The 20,828-nt window shown below is 34.2% G+C and overlaps 1 protein-coding gene across 1 annotated transcript; it reads left to right on the plus strand.

Moving 5' to 3' along the window:
- The first annotated feature begins 9,514 nt into the window (after positions 1–9,514).
- On the plus strand, positions 9,515–13,609 carry LOC142528749 (uncharacterized). Its single transcript, XM_075633890.1, has 4 exons — positions 9,515–9,786; positions 11,402–12,020; positions 12,281–12,557; positions 13,434–13,609. Exons 1-4 carry the CDS (start codon positions 9,645–9,647, stop codon positions 13,482–13,484), a joined length of 1,089 nt encoding a protein of 362 aa, XP_075490005.1. The 5' UTR covers positions 9,515–9,644; the 3' UTR covers positions 13,485–13,609.
- The last annotated feature ends 7,219 nt before the right edge of the window (positions 13,610–20,828 follow it).

The raw sequence follows: 20,828 nt of genomic DNA on the forward strand, positions 1-20,828 counted from the left end.
AAATATCACCCTGAATACGTTCAAGAAACATTGGTGATTCAGTTTGGATTTTGACTGGTGATGGTCTTATAATAAGTTTTCCAAGAGAACATGATTTACATTGAAACTTATTATTCTGAAAGATCTTCTGGTCTTTCAACGGATAATCATGTGTATTTTCTATAATTCTTCGCATCATTGTTGAACCAAGATGTCCTGATCGATCATGCCAATTGATCAGTATTGAAGAATTATCAACTACCATGTTTGATTCAATTGGACTTATATATATATAATGCAATCCAGTAGGTAGCATTGATAGTTTTTCAACTACATATTTCTTTCCTGATTTGTATGTGCTAAGACACATATATTTCTCATTCTCTTCATTCATTGTTTGAGTATCATACCCATGGGAATATATATCATTAAAACTCAACAAATTTCTTTTTGATTGTGGTGAATATAAAGCATTATTGATCAAAAATTTTGTACCATTAGGTAACAAAAATTGTGATTTACCACATCATTTAATCAAGTCTACAGGACCTGATATTGTATTCATCATTGTTTTTGTTGGTTTTAGTTCCAAGAATATCTTTTATCTCGGAGGATAGTGTGCGTTGTACCACTATCAGGTATATAAGCTTCAGCTTTGTTCGTAGCATTTTCCATGTTCGAACTTCAAAAAAATATGCAATGAAATAAAATTACTGACAATACATTTATAAAATAAAATAAAATACAATACATAAATAAAAATATAACACACGATAAAACATTATCTAACAAGTACATGGAAAAATAAAATATTTTACATATTTATTCCACCAGCAAATTGATCATTGTCTGAGAAATTATTCAGAAAATCTCCAGCATCAAAATGAGTTGAATCACTCAAAGGTTCAATCTGTTCAGTGAAGTTGGTCTCCTTTTCCTTCCCCTTTATTGATTCTTTATAAAGTTTACAAAGGTGCTCAGGGGCACGACAAATACGGGACCAATGTCCTGGAGTACCACATCTGAAACAAGAACTTTCAAATCTTTTTGAGTGATTCTCATTAACATTCATATTTTCATGATGCCTTTTCTGTGGATGGTTTGGGACACTCTTTTGAGATGAGTTATGGAAGTAACTATCTCGATTGTTTTCAAAACCACGGCCACGTCCACGACCACGACCACTTCCACGTCCACGTCCACGATTTCGTCCTTCGACCAAAATCTTGTCTATAACTTTGATTTTGGTTTCCAGATTTAAATTCATTTTTGTTTACGACATTTACTTCAGGAAATGTTGTTGAACCAGTGAGTTGTGCCTGATGATTTCTCATTAACAGCTCATTATTCTTTTCTGCCACAAAGAGACGGGCGATAAGTTCAGAATATCTCGAAAATCCACGCACTCTATATTGTTGTTGTAGAGTTATATTCGATGCGTAAAAAATGAAAAATATTTTTTCAAGCATTTCTAATTCTGTAATCTCGTGCCCACAAAATTTCAATTGCGAGATTATTATATACATCGCCGAGTTGTAATCAATGACTTTTTTAAAATCTTGGAATCGCAACGTATTTCATTCATCTCGGGTGGTCGGAAGTATAACTTCCCTTATATGTTCGAATCTTTCTTTCAGTCCTTTCCACAGAGCCATATGATCTTTTTCGATGAGATATTCACATTTTAAACCTTCATCGAGATGTCGACGCAAAAAAATTATAGCTTTTGCTTTTTCTTGTGATGAAGATATACCATTTTCTTTAATGGTGTCGCTTAGACACAATAACTCAAGATGCATTTCTACATCGAGAGTCCATGGCATATAATTTTTTCCCGTGATGTCGAGCGCAACAAATTCGAGCGTTGTCAAATTTGACATTGTGGTACTAAAAAAAATTACGATGCATTTTATTAGTTAATGAATATTGCAATACAAAGTAATGGATAAACAACAAGTACAAGCATTCGTAAAAATAAAGAAAACACACGAGGATGATATTCTCTAATAAATACAAGACTCGTGAGTATGATAACCAAAATAATTAAAAATAACATTAAGAAATCCATCTTCTTTTTCTTCGAAAATTTTGAATGAAGAATAATTTTTAGAGAATAAGAGAAAGTTGGAGTGATTGAATGTGTTTGTGAGATCATATTTATAGGGCAAAAACTAGCCGTTTTGTTACCGTTTATAACCGTTGGTGTACAAAAAAATAAATGTATGCATTTGTATAATTTTATGGTAATAATATGATGTATATAATATTGTCATGTTTAAATAATTATATATATCATATCACATTATTATAATGCGGTGTCACAAGTTATTTTGTTTAAAAATCTTATAGGCTTTTATACTTATCGTATCCCTTACCGGGAGTGTGGGATGTCGTCTTAACATCCTCCCAGGATTTATAACAAGTTTTTGAAAAAATTATTATTATTATTTCTAATTTTTATTATATAATAACATTATATTATATATTAAATATATACACAATAAATAAATAACAGTAAAATAAATATCATTACATTTGTTACCTTTTTATTCTGTTTGGAGTTTGGAAAAGTATGGAGGATTTTTAGAGCTTCGTGCTGATAACGTGTTATGAAAAAGTAAAAATTTATAGTAAAAAGTAAAAATCTCAGACTCTCAAAATTATCAAACTACACACTTTATAATATTTTTCTCTCAAATCAATTGTAAATTTCTTCACAAATGGTGAAGCTATTTATAGAATTTCTTTACAAATAATCCAAAAATAAATTCATCATTACCTATATCATCACACACTAATTTTCAATATTTACAACTCTTATTTTCAACATTCAAATATTCAACACACATGTTTTAAATATTAATTTTCAACAGATAAGGAATTTTTTTTGGGGGGATTTTACACTATTAGATTTTTTAAAATCTCAAGTTTGAACGAAACATCGAGTTCCAATCTCAATTATAACAATCTATCTTCTCATTCGGAAACAGTATTTTTGGGATTAATGTATTTTATTGAAGGTTTTATCGAAAATTGCTAAGATTTTGGCAATGAAAATATTGAGAGATATATAAGAATATTTCACTCAACTTACTTAAAATAGTGGACGTTTGGCATATGGTTGACTTGGTGGTATCGGGCACAAAAACTTATCCAAAATTATTCATTTTTTTGTCAAAAACTTGTGTGAGACGATCTCACAGGGTCGTATTTTGTGAGACAGATCTCTTATTTGGGTCATCCATGAAAAAGTAATATTTTTTATGCTAAGAGTATTATTTTTTATTGTGAATATCGATAGGATTGACCCATCTCACAAATAAAGATTCGTGAGACTGTCTCACAAGAGACCTACTCATTCTTTTTTCGGCAAAAATTTGCTTGATACGGTCTCACGAGTCGTATAATGTGAGACGGATCTCTTATTTGATTCATCGATGAAAAATTATTACTTTTTATGCTAAGAATATTACTTTTTTATGGTGAATATCGGTAGGATTGGCCCGTCTCACAAATAAAGATTCGTGAGACTATCTCACAAGAGACTTACTTTTTCTTAATACAATTGGAAAGTCGATGTCGTTATTTGTTAATATACTATCGGACTAAACGTAATATCCTATAAATTGTGTTAACCAACAAAATCACGTTATACAAATTTTGATGACAAATTCGCCCAAATTTAGTCTCATCAATCTTTATGTTTTAGACACCACCAATGCCCACTACTACACCGAAAACTTGTATTATAAAATAAATGGTCGGGTTCATCGAACTTTGCGTGAATGTGGGATCTTATTAAAGACGTTTGAAGCATTGTTAACCAAACAACTTACCTAACACCAAGTAAAGTAAATTTAAAAAATTAATATTTTTGTTTTATTATTATTTTACGGTTAATTAAAATCGAAGTCAGTATACTAACTCTCTTCTAATTAATTTCGTAATGTCTTATTTAAAAATACAATCATACCATCATTATATTTCTTTATTCTACTTGTTTGGAATATTTTTTTTTTTGTGATTTTAGTACATTTTTTCAACGTGACAGTGATGTAGGACTGATATGATATCTTATTGATTAAAAATGATAAAATTATTAAAAATTTGAAAGATATAGAACTAAGCCAGAAATTTTACAATATAAATAATTAAAATTGAAAAATAAAACTAAAAATGTATTTTTTCCTAAAAAAATATTAACGCTTGTTGAAATGAAAAAATTTTAGTTTGTGGTCAACTTGCATTGGATTTATATTACAAACCCCCGATACCTTGTCCTAACAAATATCTCACTTTTATTACTGTTAAGATTGGAACTTGAACTCCAAAATCTAGTTCAAGAGGGGAGAATTGTCCAAGTCCATATATGCAACTCTCAAGAATTTTATCTAACCGATGTGAGACAACTAACACACTCTTCTCACGCTCAGAAATGAATATTTGGAGCGTGAAGTACAAATCACCCAATTATGAGCATAACGAATGTCTCAATTATAGGCAATCTAACACACAACGGCAAAACCTAAGCGATGATATCATGTTAAGATTGGAACTTGAACATAAATCAATCTCAAAAGCTAGCTCAAGAGGGAGGATTGTCCAAGTCCATATATACAACTCTCAAAAATTTTATCTAACCAACCTAGGACAACTAACAATTACATTGAAATTGTTAGGAAATTGTATATATTATTTTGACATTCTCTATCTATCCTCTTTATGTTTCAACCTTTTCTATTGTCCACAGTTAATAAGTAATTTTATTATACTTGTATGTATTTTTCCATTATTTTAAACCCAAAAAGAATATCATACAATTCCATCAACAAATATTATAGAATTTTAATTCCATATTTCATAAATTAAATTTTAGTTTTTTAAAACAAAACAAAATATTTTAAAACGTTAATGGCATAAACACACCCAAAAATAATTTTCTGCTGGTCTGAAATGACAAAAAGATCCTTGAAAATTTGCCTACACAAGCCCGGAATAATCTATTTCGGGGATTGTGGCGCCCCAAACCTAGCCACGAAATCATACAACATGTGACGTCATATGCATAAAAAATTTCTTTTCAATGACGTAATAATATAATGTATATACGACAAAATAGTGCAATCATCACACTATCTACATCAGTGCAGCAGAAACAGTATAATAAATACATACACACAACTCAAATAAGACAATAAACTATATTGTCTCTATCTACTATCAACTACAGGACTATTTTACTAGACACACCTAGTCCTTCTCCTCTATCATGTCTCACAACATAGTCCTGTAACATGTCCAACAGAAACAGCCCCCAAAGGGTGAGCATACACAACAATCATCATCGCAATACATAACAGCTATATTAACAACAACATAAGATATAACTGAAATGATAACAGAAATACTCCTTTTGCTGTCTCTGGACAATCAAGTCACCAACCATCCACGAAATCAACATCATCATTCTCATACTACTGCAACGACAACATCGACGATACGTCGCACCCCAACTCCGACGACAGCAATATCGTCGAACGAACAACAACATCGACGATACGTCGCACCCCAACACCGGCGAAAGCAATATCGTTGAACGAACAACATTAACGTGACGTCTCCCAACAACGACAGCCAACAACATCAACAATAATAAATAACAACAGATATAATAACAAATCACCCAATACCAGTGATTTACCATCGTTCAACGCAATAGTATTCATCAATACTAAACAATAACAATATATGCTCGTACGTCAACACGTACATGATAATCGAGTATATATAAAATTTGGTTATTTCTTTGATCCCGATGCTTGTGATGTATCTAAATAATTCAACAACAATATCAGATCATTGTCACCGTATCAACACAATCATAACATCATCAACATATAACATCAAATAGCCCAAAAACAATTAATTCAACAAAATATAAAATGCGATTATAAATTCGTATTGTTCAACAATTTAATATTCTGGTGTTTTTAATTCACAATACTACCATCAAATACACCTTAATTAATTAACTTCAAATAATAGGCTATTTTACAACATCCATCAAATTACGAAAACTTTATATCTACGTGTAGCCTATACTTCGTAGACTCCGAATATATAATTAGAATTAATAACAACAGACAAATTATTCTCCAATCTCAATCCAACGATTAAAAATCCCTAATTATAACAAATTAAGAATAATTCAAAACAAAATCACTATAATCTTCTCTACTTCGTTAAAATCATACAATATTCAACAATCTTCAATTTCTGTATGATTTAACAATTTATCGGATTTATTCTAAAAATCGACGAATTTCAAACATCACCAAAAATATAAAATTTATACCTCAAATCGAAGACCTCGTGTCAATGATTTCAGAACTAAAGTCGGTTCGTCGATTGGATAAATCGATAAGTCGCAATATCGAAAAAAAATTTCAAAATCCTATTCTATTTCTTCCTCTCTCCTCGGTTAGCTTACTGTCAATTGGAAAATGATTTCACCGTTCAAGAATTTTAAATTTATCTTGTTTTTTTTTTAAATATTATATTATATCATATTAATAAAATGATATAATATAATATAATATATAATATCTAACATTTTAACACCGATATATCTCTTTGGACCAGTCAAACGATCAAATATTCCAAAACTCAAATCATGAAACTTCTATATCTTTGAGTTTTCTACATTATATCCAAATTTCAAATCATTTGACTTCATATGATCAAAATATGTCATATTTTCCTCTTTAAAAATCAATAATTATTTAGTAATATCACATTACTAAATCAACAACATGTGAAATTTACTTCAGACATTACATTTCTAACCTCTTAAATGAATTTCGACCCCGAAATTAATCAACAACTGTAATAACATGCATAAATAAAGATACGTCATACCATCAAAATAAGTAGGGGTAGAGCTCTCTCATATACTGCTCTGTCTCCCAAGTGACCTCTTCGACACCTCTATACTCCCACTGAACCTTCACCATCGGTATAAGCTTACTATGAAGCTTCCTTTCATATCGATCCAAAATACAAACTGGTCTCTCAACATAAGACACGTCAGGATCTAACAGAACCTTAGAAATATCCAACACATGTGAAGGATCTGGCTCATACTTTCGCAACATCGACACATGAAACACATCATGAATACCAGATAAAGATGGAGGTAGAACCAATCGATAAGCCAAAGTGCCTATCCGCTGCAATATCTCATACGGGTCAACATACCTCAGTGCTAACTTTCCTTTAATATCGAATCACACTATGCCATGAAAAGGAGAAACTTTCAAAAATACTCGATCGCTATTTTATTTTATTTTTCTGATGAGAGAACTCACGGTTGCTATTTTTGGGTAAATCCTCAGATTAATGCAGTAGCGTGCAAACCATGCTAGTCAAGTAAACAACACTGGACAAATCATGTGCGATAAGCTCGTTCGAGAAAACGTTGGTAGAAAGAATCGAGCTCCGGACTATTTATCAAACGTTAAATATTACGTCAACTGAGATATCCCTTCTAAACAAATTGAGGCAGACTAGGGATGACAACTTTCCCCACGGGTTTGGAGCCCCGCGGGAAAAGCCCGAAACAGAGATGAGAATCCCCGATTTTTTTGGGTTCGGGTTCGGGTTCGGGGATTTAAAAAATTCCCGATGTAATTCGAGGCGAGTATGAGATTACTATCCCCATCCTCGAAATCCCCGAACCCGTCCCGAAAATAATATCAATAATAAAATAATAGTATTATTAATATTAATAATATAATAATATTATTTTTTTAAATATTAATAATCTTAGTATTATTAATATTGATATTGATATTAATTTTAATATTATCTATAATATTAATAGATAATAAAAGTTTTGGTTTGAGAAAAAATCTCTGAATTCGTCATTGTCTTGTCATATTAATATTTTTGAAATGGAGATGGGGATGAGAAGTTGATCGCCGAAGTTTCGGGTTTGGGGATTCCCCAAACACGAAAAAGCGGGGATTGAGGCGGGTATGGGGGTGGGGATGGACTTCGGGGATGAGGATGACAAACCCGCCCCGGCCCCGGCTCATTGCCATCCTAAGGCAGACATGTATTTATTATTATATTTTATGTTGATTGGCCAATAGCAAGAGGCGAAATTGAATAAATTCAACGTATCCATAGTATATATTTCAACTTTGTGTACAAATTTAATGATCTCATGGATTCAATTTCTTATATATTCATTTTTGTTTTCTGAAAAAAAATCTGTAAATATTCAATAAGATCATGAAATAGTTTTTAATCACTCAATATAATTTTGATTGATTTGCATTTCAAAGTGCTTAATTACGGAAATTATAATCGTAACATATGGATACAATATTTATTGATAAAATATTTCTTATTCGGAAGCTTTTTTTTTATTTAAAAAAATTATTTTTCCCCATAAATTAAAATTATATTCATGGTGTAATTAAAGTAATAACTTGATTTGAGTCTTGGGTATGAAAACCCGAAACGTGGATGAAGATCTCCGATTTTTTCGGGTTTGGGTTTGGGTTCGGGTTCGGGGATTTTTTTAAATAATTGATGTAGTTCGGGGCGGGTATGTGATTACTATCCTCATCAGCGAACTCGTCCCAAAAATAATATCAATAATAAAATAATAATATTATTAATATAATAATAATATTAATATGTGATTACTATCCTCGTCACGGAACTCGTCCCAAAAATAATATCAATAATAAAATAATAGTATTATTAATATAATAATAATATTAATATTTTTAAAAATATTAATATTATTAATACTGATATTAATATTAATATTAATATTATAACTAATAATAATAGATAATAATAAATTTTGGTTTGAGAAAATTTGTGAATTCATCATCTTCTCACCATATTAATGTTTTTAAAACGAGGATGCAGGCGGGGATGAGAAGTTGATCCCCGAAGTTTCGGGTTTAGAGTGAAGAAGCGGGGATCAGGACGGATATGGCGGTAGGGATGAAATTCGAGGACAGGGATGGGGATGGCAAACCTGCCCCCGCTCCGTCCCATTGCCATCCCTAGTCTTGGGCTGAATCCGGACCTGTGAAATCGGATATGGGTATTACAAACACTATGAAATCCGATTCAACATTTTTATTATACGGTATTAAATTTTATTTTTGTTCCCAAAAATCTAAAACTCTATCGGATTTCATCATCGTGCAAGTAAAATCCGGTTCAATATTTTATGCAGGTTTTGTCGATTCGAAACCGACTAAACCGGTTTCGGGTTGAACCAAATTAAACCGGACCAACTCTGGATTGATTGGTCCAATAATCATCCCTAATTTCATATTCATGTAATTAAAGAAATAACTTGATTTGAGTCTTGGGTTGGATTCGGACCCGTGAAATCGGGTATGGGTATTAAAACATCGGGTTGTATATTTCGAGGATTCCCTAATTTGTATATGTAAAATAAAATAAAATAAAAAAATCTCACAAAATTCGGATATAAATTCGATTCCTTATTTCGCTGATTCCTTCCTTCTCTTGGATTGGTGGGAGAGATAACCCCAACGCAAAATTTCTCCCTCCCAATTACGCCTCTTCTTTCCTCTGTCGGAGGAGAAATCAATTTTTGGATTTGTTCGAGGATGAATATGACTTCCCTAGAAGCTAACGATAATTCTGTCGTTTCGGAGCAGAAGGAGATGAAGGAGCCACCGCCGGCCTATGTTTCCATGGTGGACCCGTTCCTCGTTGAAGCTCTTCAGAATCATCGTCATCGTCTGACTAGTAAGTTTGTTTTCCCGTTTTGGTGATTTTGTTTGTTAAAAGTTCAATTTTTTTGTGTATTTGGGTGCGTTAATCTGTTTATGTTGTCGTGCTCGAGGTGGATTTATGCTCTGTGTCCGGAGAAATTGGAGGTTTGAAGTTATTGAGTTAGATCTAGTGGGGTTTTGGCTATGTGAATTAGGGTGTTTGTTTGTGTTTTATTGGCTGTGTGGAAGTTGGGAATTTTCGGTGCTTGGCTGATTTAGATCTGGGTCGGGAGAAACTGAACTGTCCACTGTAGGTTTCACTGGTATGAGCGTCGGCAAAGAAACAGAAATGCATGGTGTTGTTTCCGGCATGCTGTTGAACAAAATTGTATTGCTTGCAGATTTTGTTGGTTGTATCCTGAATTGCGGGAGCTAGTTTCTGATGGGTGTCGATTTTGTTCTTCTTGTATTGGTACTTGCAGCAATTGTGATTGGCAACTTCTTAGAAGTACTCTTGATTACATGTCTGCACAATTTTCATTTATAATTAATATAAAAGAATGAATTGTCTGTGAATATTATGATTAACACTTTATGTTGAATATGCCTTCTAAAGTTCTTTCTTTCAGTAACTATTTGGTTTGCTATAACTTTATGGATCGATGATATCAAATAGACAAGTACGGCCTTCATGTAAATGACGACATAATAGAACTGATTGACCTTTCTTCTCCTGATGGTTGCCGAGTTGATGAGAACCTGAAGGCTGTTATGGCCAATAGTTGAGGACAATGCAAAGTTAACTTTTTTAAAATAGCTGAGAAAAAATTGCCTAGCAATTTATCCTATGTCAATAAATATAAGGGAATCAGAACTTGATGTTGATGGATAATAGTTCATTTGATCAATTTTAAATTTTTTGTTTTCTTTGCATCTAAATAAAGGCAGTATATTCAGTAGTAAAACATACCATGTTCAATTCATTTTTATTCCTTCACTTCCTCTTTTAAGTTTGTTGTTGTTGTTAATACTTAATTTCTATGCTTTTTTCCATACTTCGGCGTCCTAATAGAGGCAGGGCGACATAAATCCGATTACCATTAACAGGTCCTCTTGGGGCATGGGCCTGCAGCCAAGATCTCGGAATTCAATCATGTTTTTCAATAACGGTTCTATTATTCTATTTTTCCTCCCAAAAATCTTAGAATATTTTGACTGTTTGAAAACGATTGTCAGAAACAATATTTAAAATTGGCAGTTGCCCAACTGTAAAACATTATGGCAAGATACTACTTTATTTACATTCTCATAATGATTTGCTTTCCTTATATACTGAGTTACTGACTCTATAAGATAACCGCTTAGATATTTTTCACTGTGTTTTTTACACTTACATATGATGTAAATCATGTCTGGAATTATTTTAACACCCACTGATGTATACCACCAAACTTTGAAGTTTTTTACATTCTTGTTGTCACGATCTTGGGGTGTGGAAAATCATCTACTTGGCTGGTGAGATTTGAACATGATAACATTGTTTTAAGATATTTGGATAATTTCTATTCACATCGTGGAAATTTATTTTTCTCCTTTCTGTTTATTATTTGGATAAAGTTGATATATTTCCTTTTGTCACTATTTACCAGTTCTACTGATGGAACTCGATCTACAGAAGTTCTTTCAGAATTCTGATCTACAGATGTTTGTCTTTCCACACTTCCCTACTTCATACCTTCGTCTTGCGGCTCATCGCGTCGCTCAACATTATGGCTTGCAGACCATGATTCAGGATAATGTAGTAGATGGCCAGGGAAGTGAAATTTTGGTTATAAAGAAGCCAGACAGCAAGTTCCCTCATATATGCTTATCAGATGTGCCAGCGAAAGAGGCAGAAAATGACAAACCTGATCAAATCAAAATTGTTATGAGGCATAGAGCTTCTAGAGGTTCCTCAGTTGACGCCAATGAACAGGGGAATACAGGTAGTTCAGTAAGAACCGTGGAAGAAAGGAAGGAGGAGTATGACAGAGCACGGGCTCGTATTTTCCATAGTTCAGGTGGTTCTGAGTCGGAAGACGCATTAACTCAAGTTACTTCTGATGTGAAGAACTTAACTCTAGATGAGAACGAGATTTCAAGGAACCTGGATGTGGATGTTGACAAGAGCATCTACAGCAGGGATACTGGTAGTTCCTTAAGAGTAGCCATTTTTAGGGACAGGGAAAAAGATCGCACTGACCCTGATTATGATCGCAGTTATAAAAGGTAACGAGACCTTGCATTTCACATCACGGAATCTTTGCAATTTGAATTATTAAGCTGATGTTGGAGGTACCTTATAGTATTAAAATATAGGCCTCATACGGATGCACTTGCTAAATGGATAAGACCGATTAACCTTACTTTTGTAGGTGCTTTAGCCCAGCCTCCCAATCTAAGTGCCCATCAATCAACATTGATAATGTTTCGTGTACAATTTGTACGAAAACAAATCTGAGTTTTTTCTGTTTTCTGATTTGTTGCAGATATGTTAAAAGCACTCCCAACACTCAAAATTTCGGCTTCGCGCCTTGTAATTTGCAGAAATTCCAGTCTCCATTTGTCCAATATGATTCTGTTTTCCCCCAGTTTCATCAAATACCAGTACCTCAGGCTTCTCTTAACTACAGTAGCCCAGTGATGAGTCCTTACTGTGCTGTCGGGGTGAATCAGACTCCTAGGGATGCTTTATATATGCAATGGCAAACCCAAACCATGATGTATGCGCATTCGTATAACCAAATGAGACCCACCCTCTTTCAGGTCAATACCATCTTCTCTTTTCATTGCATTTCAGTAACGGTCATTATTGAAATAATTTAGGGGTGTGCGTAAATTGAAGAATATGAATTTAGGTTGTGCTTGAATGTAATGATTTGATTTGGAGAGCAATTTGAAGAATGAATTTGAAATGACACCCATCTCATTACATCTACATAAATTACTCAAGAAATGGATTTGAAATTCACCAAACAAAAAATAATTCAATCAATCAAATGAATTTGAAATCCTTAACTTCGAATCTCTCAATCCAAGTGCACCCTTGAAGAATTTTAAGTTGACTATCTAAATTCATTCATTTGTTTGGATTCTTTTTGAATTCAACGAAATTGAAATCCCTCTTCTATTGTTTTTTATAAATCAGTGTAATGGAATTCAAGTTATGGTTAAATGTGGTCATTACAAATTATCGATCAAATCCCCCTCGAATTCAAATCATGTCGTCTAAACACAACTTTGAATCATTTTTGTTGCAGTTTTTCTTTCTTTTCATGGAACCGTCGCAATTTTACATGACCACTCAAGCGCCTTAACAAGTTTTTACTTTTTTTTTCAAGATCGTTATATATTTTTATTTTATGACTTTGGTGTTCAAGTATGCTATGCAGTCTCCATACTGATATTATTTTCTCTCTTCTCTCCTTACTTTTATGTACTTCCATATCATTTTAATTGACGTTTTGCATTCGAGAAGATTTTCTTATAAGATATAACTTACATTTGTGCTTGATGAAAGTCGTTCAATATTCTATATTTCCAGAATTGTGTTTTTCTTAAAAATACAACTGAAATGAAACATATAATTACGTAGTTTGGTGATTGTAGTTATAATTTATCCCTATTTAATCTTTGTTGTAGGCTCCCTTCTGTCAGCAGCCACTGAGTTTTGATTATTCCCTGGATCATTGATATTTAGTAGGGAATTCTGTATTAATAGGTATCTTTTTAGGTGAAGAGTTGGGAGACAAACTTGGTGTTATAATCTTGTATCTACTGTTCTGATTGATTTGATGAAGATACTTTTTGCAGCAGAAGTACCTTCTTACTTGTTTGTCTTTTTCATTTTGCTTTTTCCTATGTTAATCGTTATATTATCAATGTCATTGGGGTTGGATACTTATGTTTTTATTACTAGTAAATATGACGTGAGATATAGTTTTTATTAGGAATGTAATCGAGTCGAGTCGAGTCGAGCCCTTGAATGTTTGAGCTTGGTTCGTTTATAATCGAGCCGAGCTCGAGGTTTATTTAACGAATATATGTATGGCTCACGAGCTTATTCAAGCCTTTATCGAGCCTAAACAAGCTTAATAAATATGAATTATACATTTAAATTTTCATTAAATTAATTAAAAATTAAATTATATATTTAAAGAAAAATATATTATTCTTATTAAAATTTGTAAATTTATTATAATAAATAAATTTAATATATTTTTTTATATATTTCATGAATAATATGCAAAATCAATAAAATAAATATCAAAACTATTATTTTTCATCTAAAAGATCACTAATGAACTTACCAACGAACATGTTCACGAGCTAACGAGCCGAATACTGTAAAGCTTGAGTTTGGTTTGTTTATCGTAACGAGCCTTATTAAACGAGCTCAAACGAGCTTTTATCGAATCGAGCTTCGAATAGTTCACAAACGGTTTGGTTCGTTTACATTCCTAGTTTTTATGTCAACATAGCTGGTTTCATATTTTTTGTGTCATCTAATATTTTAAATGAACGTTTTTTTGGTTTATATCTTTGTATTTTGATGATCAAAAGAGGGTTTCTCATATGTTACATTGTTTTCGTCAAAAATATTATTGAAAATAATGACAATAAAAAAAATATAACACAAGTATAATATTAGTTGTTACGTTTATGATGTTTTCCGGCTAAAACAGTATTACAAGAAGATTGCCTCCTAGGGATATTTTTTAAAAAAAAAACATTTGTTTCTCGTTTCACATTGAACTTGTTTGTATATATTTTGTGATAGAATAATGCATGAACATATAATTTATTATATTTCAAGTTTCTTATTATAGAAAAATTATGTTTTTCTCTGAATTTTGAGATTTAAATTTCAAAACAAAAATTTAAGAGTTTTAAGAAGAAAAAAATCTGTAAGATAGCTGACATAGGAGAGCAACACACAGAAAATCTTGTAAACATTTAAAAAATAATAAGACATAACATAGTTCGAATAAATCAGATCACATAATAACTACAAAACAAGCACATAAAAAATGATAACTCACATAATATAGTTATATGAGTATATGAACTTTTCATTTAAATAACACAACATGGATAGCTTATGATCTTTTATTGACAATTAAACAAAACGTAGAAGAAAAATAAACAACGGCAAAGAACAAAAAATAAAATAACAACGAAAAAATATAGTCACACACATGAAATATAGCAGCACAAAATAAAAACATGCATTGGAAAATAAAAAGACAAACATTTTACAGTAAATGAAATAATAAAATATTAATAACATTAATAAAAAATATAGTTTTCATTGGACTTCTGTTGACATTCATCTTATATGCATTTCAAATCCAATACAATTATCATTACATTTACATAAACTACTAAAGAGGTGCATTTGAAATTCATCAAACAAAAAATTATCCAAACAATCAAATGGATTTGAAATTTATAATTTTGAATTCATCAATCTAAGTACACCCTCGTAGAATTTTAAATCGACTATCTAAATTCATTCATTTGTTTGGATGCTTTTTGAATTCAACTAATTTGAAATCCTCTTTCTATTGTTTGTTATAAATCAATGTAATGGCAGTTCAAGTTTACAAATTATCAATCAAATTCCTCATTCAATATTTTATATTTCCAGGACTGTGTTTTTCTTAAAACTACAACTAAAATGAAACATAGAATTGCGTAGTTCGGTAATTGTAGTAATAATTTTTCCCTATTCAACCTTTGTTGTAGGCTCTCTTCTTTCCACAGAATTTTGATTACTCCCAAAATCATTGATATTTGGTAGGGAATGGATTAATAGGTATATTTTTAAGGTAAAGTGTTGGGAGACCATCTTTTTACTATCTTTGATTGATTTGATGGAGAAGATTTTTGTAGGAGAAGTACCTTCTTAATATTTTGCCTTTTCGTTTTGGTTTTTCCTATGCTAATCGTTATATTATCAATGTCATTGGGGTCGGATATTTAGATTTTGTTTCTGTTTAAAATAATGATCATTATATTTGTATCGTATATACATACCATCAAGGCATGCGAAGGGAAAGAAATTTTGGCCTGAATTTTTTTTTTCTTGAGTTCTCTATTTGTGTTTTTATTTACTTTAAAACATTTTTCCCCTGATTATCAATTATGTTGACAATGTCTGGCTAAATTGAATGAGTTGGGTAGGCAATTTATCGGGCCTGATTATGTTTCTTTCTTACGAATGATGGTGACAAGGCAAAAGGGCTCTTTGATGCTCAAGTCAACCAAGTATTTGCGCAAAGGAAAGTTTTGTATAGAGAATATACAATGAGTGCTTGTGTAAATGTTAAGCGAATCAAGCAAACCTGAGTATTTATATGAGAAAAAACAATGATGATATTGTTTTCAGTGTTGGTCACTCATCATGATCAGATAGTTGCTGCTTTGTCCTCTGACACCGTTACGACTGACAAGTCATACTGCTTTTAGTCTTGTCACATCGCATCCACTTACGTTGATTGATATACTAATGATTTCGAGTTATGCCAAACCATACTTGTGGGCCCAGAGTCGATGTTTGTTTCGAGATGCTCGGGCACTGGTCATGATGTGATGGCACAGACAGAGTCTATATCTATTATCTTAGCCTTCTTACACAACCTCGGCTAGGCCGAGAGCCTAGATTTGTAAGAGTATGTGTTGTTATAATAAAATTCCCTAGTAGTTGCATATTTAGAGATGATTTATATTAGAGCACTTTCTTTACCCGGACTCGTTCCCCTCCGGGTAGCCCCAAACTCCCGATCTTTTACTCTGCCTGAGTCCGAGCATGACCCGGGCTCTTTCCGGGCATTACCACTTCCTCCTTAAATACTCGGGCCCTACTCGTTGTCTTGATTAGTCAGATTGGACTTGGGTGAAGGATCAATTATTTTTTGAATTTACGACGGGCTACGGTTGATGGAAACATGACAGAAGCCCTAACAGTTGAGAAGACAGAAATATGACAGACGTCGCTTCATATTTATAACCCGACTTTTCGTCTTCTCGGTTGACCTAACTCAATTTCCGAGGTGAATATTTTCCATCCATTTACTTCGAGATCAACGGACATGATCTCTCTTCTCCCGTTTAAAAATACTAACCGTCTTACCTCATTTCTCACTTTTGCATTCCCATGTTCTTGTTCTCATGTTCCTGTGATTCCGGCGTCCTTTGCTTCTCTTTGTGACACATGCTCAATGCTGGAAGGTCAAGGAAGTTGGTGACCTGATGACAGAGGAGCCGACGATCGAAGCCCGATGGACCTCCTTCATTCTCGTAAGTTTTCTTTTCCTTTTAAACACGTCAAACTCTACCTCCTCCAATTTGGGTGCCAACGCTCGTGGCTCCTGGGACCTAGACTCTACCACGTTGTACTTCGACTCTACCCTCTCTGTGTCCCCTCCTACCGTCTCCCCTATTACCTCTAAGAAATCAGTCATCGCCTTTCTTTCCAAGAAATCCCAAAAATTCAAAATTGTCCACCAGGATGCCAAGGCCTTCTAGTACCCGGGAGAAGTGTAAGGGCAAAATCTGCGCTATCTCCAAAACAAAGACCGAGGCCCTGGGTACCCCATAATTTTTTATTATGGCAAGTAATCTACATATGAGGGCCAACGAAGACCTTCGAGTTCTCGGATTTATCCCTTTTTCTTACTCCATCCTCATTCTTGGTCCTTTGGACCGAGCTGCCCGCCCCCCTGAGGGGTTCTATACTTTTTTTTCTGAGACCAAGTCCGTAGTAGTCTTTGGTTTCCTATCACTTCTTTCTGTATGACCTCGGCCTATGCGCTATTTAAAATGCATAATCTCCTAATTAACCCCCCTCCATTAATTCTTTGTATGTCGGTTTGGCGACCACGTCTTTCTCTTACTGCTCGAGTAAACATTTGATTCCTTGATGACATTTCATTTTCCTTGAATGGCTAGAAATGACGATATTTTTTTATTAACCTCCATTTTTCTTTCAGTTACCCAATTGGCTTTCAATCCAAGCTGCCAATCCATCCCGAGCTCCCCAGCAACTATAAGATTCATGAACCTTATTTTCGGAGCCAGAAGCTCGTGGAGGGGCATAAATTTTCTTCTTCTCAGCTGATTTTCGAGAAAAAATCTGGTGGCCTACAGGTTGAGTGCCCGAGCTGAGGACCCTATATATAGGGTAATTGACAAGTTTGACGCCTCGGGTACTCAACCTGATATCTCTTCCTTTTATACTTTCTTTCTTCTACTTCCCCTTGATTCTTTATGCTTTGATATCAACACTTTCATGTTTATTCCATATAAGCCCGAGATGCAAGAAGTTTTTGCTGAGAGGCAAGCGGTTGAAGCCCGGAAGGCCGCTGCCGAAAAAAAGGCCTTGGCCAAGAAAGAGACTGAGGAAGACCAAGCGACTGCTGAGGCCAGAGAAGCTGAAGATAGATCGACAATTGAGGCCAATTGAAGGTCGTAGCTGAATAGGTCACAGGGGAGGGAATTACTGTGACCCAAGTCAAGGAACAAGACCCTAGACAACCTCTCTCTCCCCGGGAGTCCGAGAACCCAACCCCTAATTCGTCGAAAAATGAAGGTTGTAGCTGACCCCGAGACAGTCTTCCTTAGTGATACTGACGAGGTGGCTCAAGACTCTACCCGGGTGGTCGGTCTCACCCCCTCCTCCTCCATCCGATTCACCGTGCAGTAGCACCAACCCAGCTCCCCAAAAGCTCGAGTTAACCTCTTCTTAGATGGGGTTTCCTTGGTGGATGTGTGACTCGTGAAAATCCTAACTTCTCCTGCCGAGGAGGCCCATATCCTAGGCCTGGGTCCCAATCATAAGCTGTTCGAGGACATTACTAGAACTTTTTCGGTAAGTTTCTTTGCCTCCGATTTCATTCGGATTCATCCCTCAGAAATTATTTTCGAGTGAAAACCATTTATACGTCTATAGACTTGACTTCCCACAAACGACGTCAATGATGGTACCTGATTAAGTTAGGTGAGCTGCGTGGGCAATTTTCCTGGTCGGATTATGTTCATTTCTTGTGAATGCTGGTGACCTGCCAATATGGATCCCAGGCTACGTAATATGTACCCTTGAAAAGCAAAGAACGTTAGTGGGGTGCCAGATAGATTTTCGACAATATCACTCCGACTCTCAGGTCAGTCGAGTATCCGTGCAAAGGAAAGTGTTGTATGAAGAATATATAATGGGTGTTTGTGAAATATTAAGGAATCTGTCTAATGATCGATCAAACCTGAGTATTTATAGGTGAAAAAATAATGATGACCTTTTTTCAGTTCTCGGCCACTCCTCATGATCAGACAGTTGCTCACGCCCTGCTTTCTGACACTATTACGATTGACAACTCATACTGCTTCTAGTCTTGTCATAACTCCCTCACATGCGTTGGTTGATATATTGATGATTTTTAGGCAAGAGGATCCATACTTGTGGGCCCAAAGCCGATGCCTCTCTCGAGATGCTCAGGCATTGGTCATGATGTGATGGCATATACTCAGTCCATGATCCATTATCTTAGCCTTCTCACACATCACGCACGGGCTAGGCTGAGATCCCAGGTTTACACGAGTAAGTGCCGGTCTAATTAGCTTCCCTAGTTTTTATTGCATATTTAGGGATGGTTTATATAAGAGTATTTTCTTTACCCGGATTGGTCTCCCACTGATAATCCCGAATCTCTTACTCTGTCCGAGTTCGAGGATAACTCCGGCTCTTTTCAGGCTTCACCTGATATTAGTAATATTTATATCTGATAGTGAAGTAAACATATTTTCCCAATAAATTTTAAAAAAAAAACTACTTCAAAATCATAATTCGATTTAAAGAAAACTAATGGGAGAAATAAGGCACAAACCTTAATAATAGTGAAATTGCTCGGACTCCCAGAGATTTCCGTGGGTTGGCTGGCAGCAAAGAAATTAATTAATCAAATTTTTTAGGAAATTAATTAATATAATTCTGAGTTCATGGATAAGTGAATATTTATTCCACAATTTTAAATTCCTGAGTTCTTTTTTTCATTTATTTGTCAGCGAATCAGGATTTTAATTAGGGAAATTTAGTTCTTGTTATTTGATGGCAAAACTTCATAATTTTCAGAAAAATGTATGTTATATATTTTTTAAGAACCACCCTACCCTGTCCATGTATTGTTAGATACACCATAATTGCACACGAGCCCTTCTCAAAGAATCCTGCGAGTGCTTAGGTGATGGGATTTGCTTGGATAGAATAAACAATTCTTCCAAGAATCGTGCTGATAAAAAAACCCCCCGCCTTCACCCGTTGCAGGTCCATTTTCTTCCGCCGAGACGGCCGCATGGGCAATCTCATTAAATCCCTGAAGCCAAGAAGCGGTTCCCAGCATTTGCATATCGGTAATCAGCACACGATTTCTGTCCTACCAATTTCTTGAGTGTTCGAGTTTGCTAAGAACCTTGATTTTAAAGGCACCTGATATCTATGAGGGTGCATTTGCATATCGGCAATCAGTACACGATTTCTGTCCTACCATTTCTTGAGTGCTCGAGTTTGCTAAGAACCTTGATTTTAAAGGCACCTGATATCTATGAGGGTTCATTTCGGCAAAGATCCGCTGCAGTAGGTTATTAGCATGCTTCTTTGATCGGCCCGTTCTGCCATTGTCTAATTCAACTTCGACTTTTTTTTGTCTTTGAAAAGCAATTGGACCAGAGAGTGCGATTGCTACATACGATATTCCATTCCGGCCCTCAAAAAACCCACCTAGATATTAATAAAAGGAATATACCAAGGTGAAGTAGGTAGTTGCTTCACTTATTATTTAATTCAGATACAACGTTTTTCCTCCAAAAATCAGATATGAACCAAATAAAACAATACTAACAACATTATTATACAAGCACAAATTGTGTGCATGGAACACTCACACATGAGATATCCACAGATGGAGTCAACTAGCAAGATGTAGTGGAATAAGTTGACTATTAAACCTATGGATCATTAAATTCATCGATGGACCAATTTTTCAC

The sequence above is a fragment of the Primulina tabacum genome, chromosome 16 (genome assembly GCF_025594145.1).
Source record: "Primulina tabacum isolate GXHZ01 chromosome 16, ASM2559414v2, whole genome shotgun sequence".
Classification (NCBI taxonomy): Eukaryota; Viridiplantae; Streptophyta; class Magnoliopsida; order Lamiales; family Gesneriaceae; genus Primulina; species Primulina tabacum.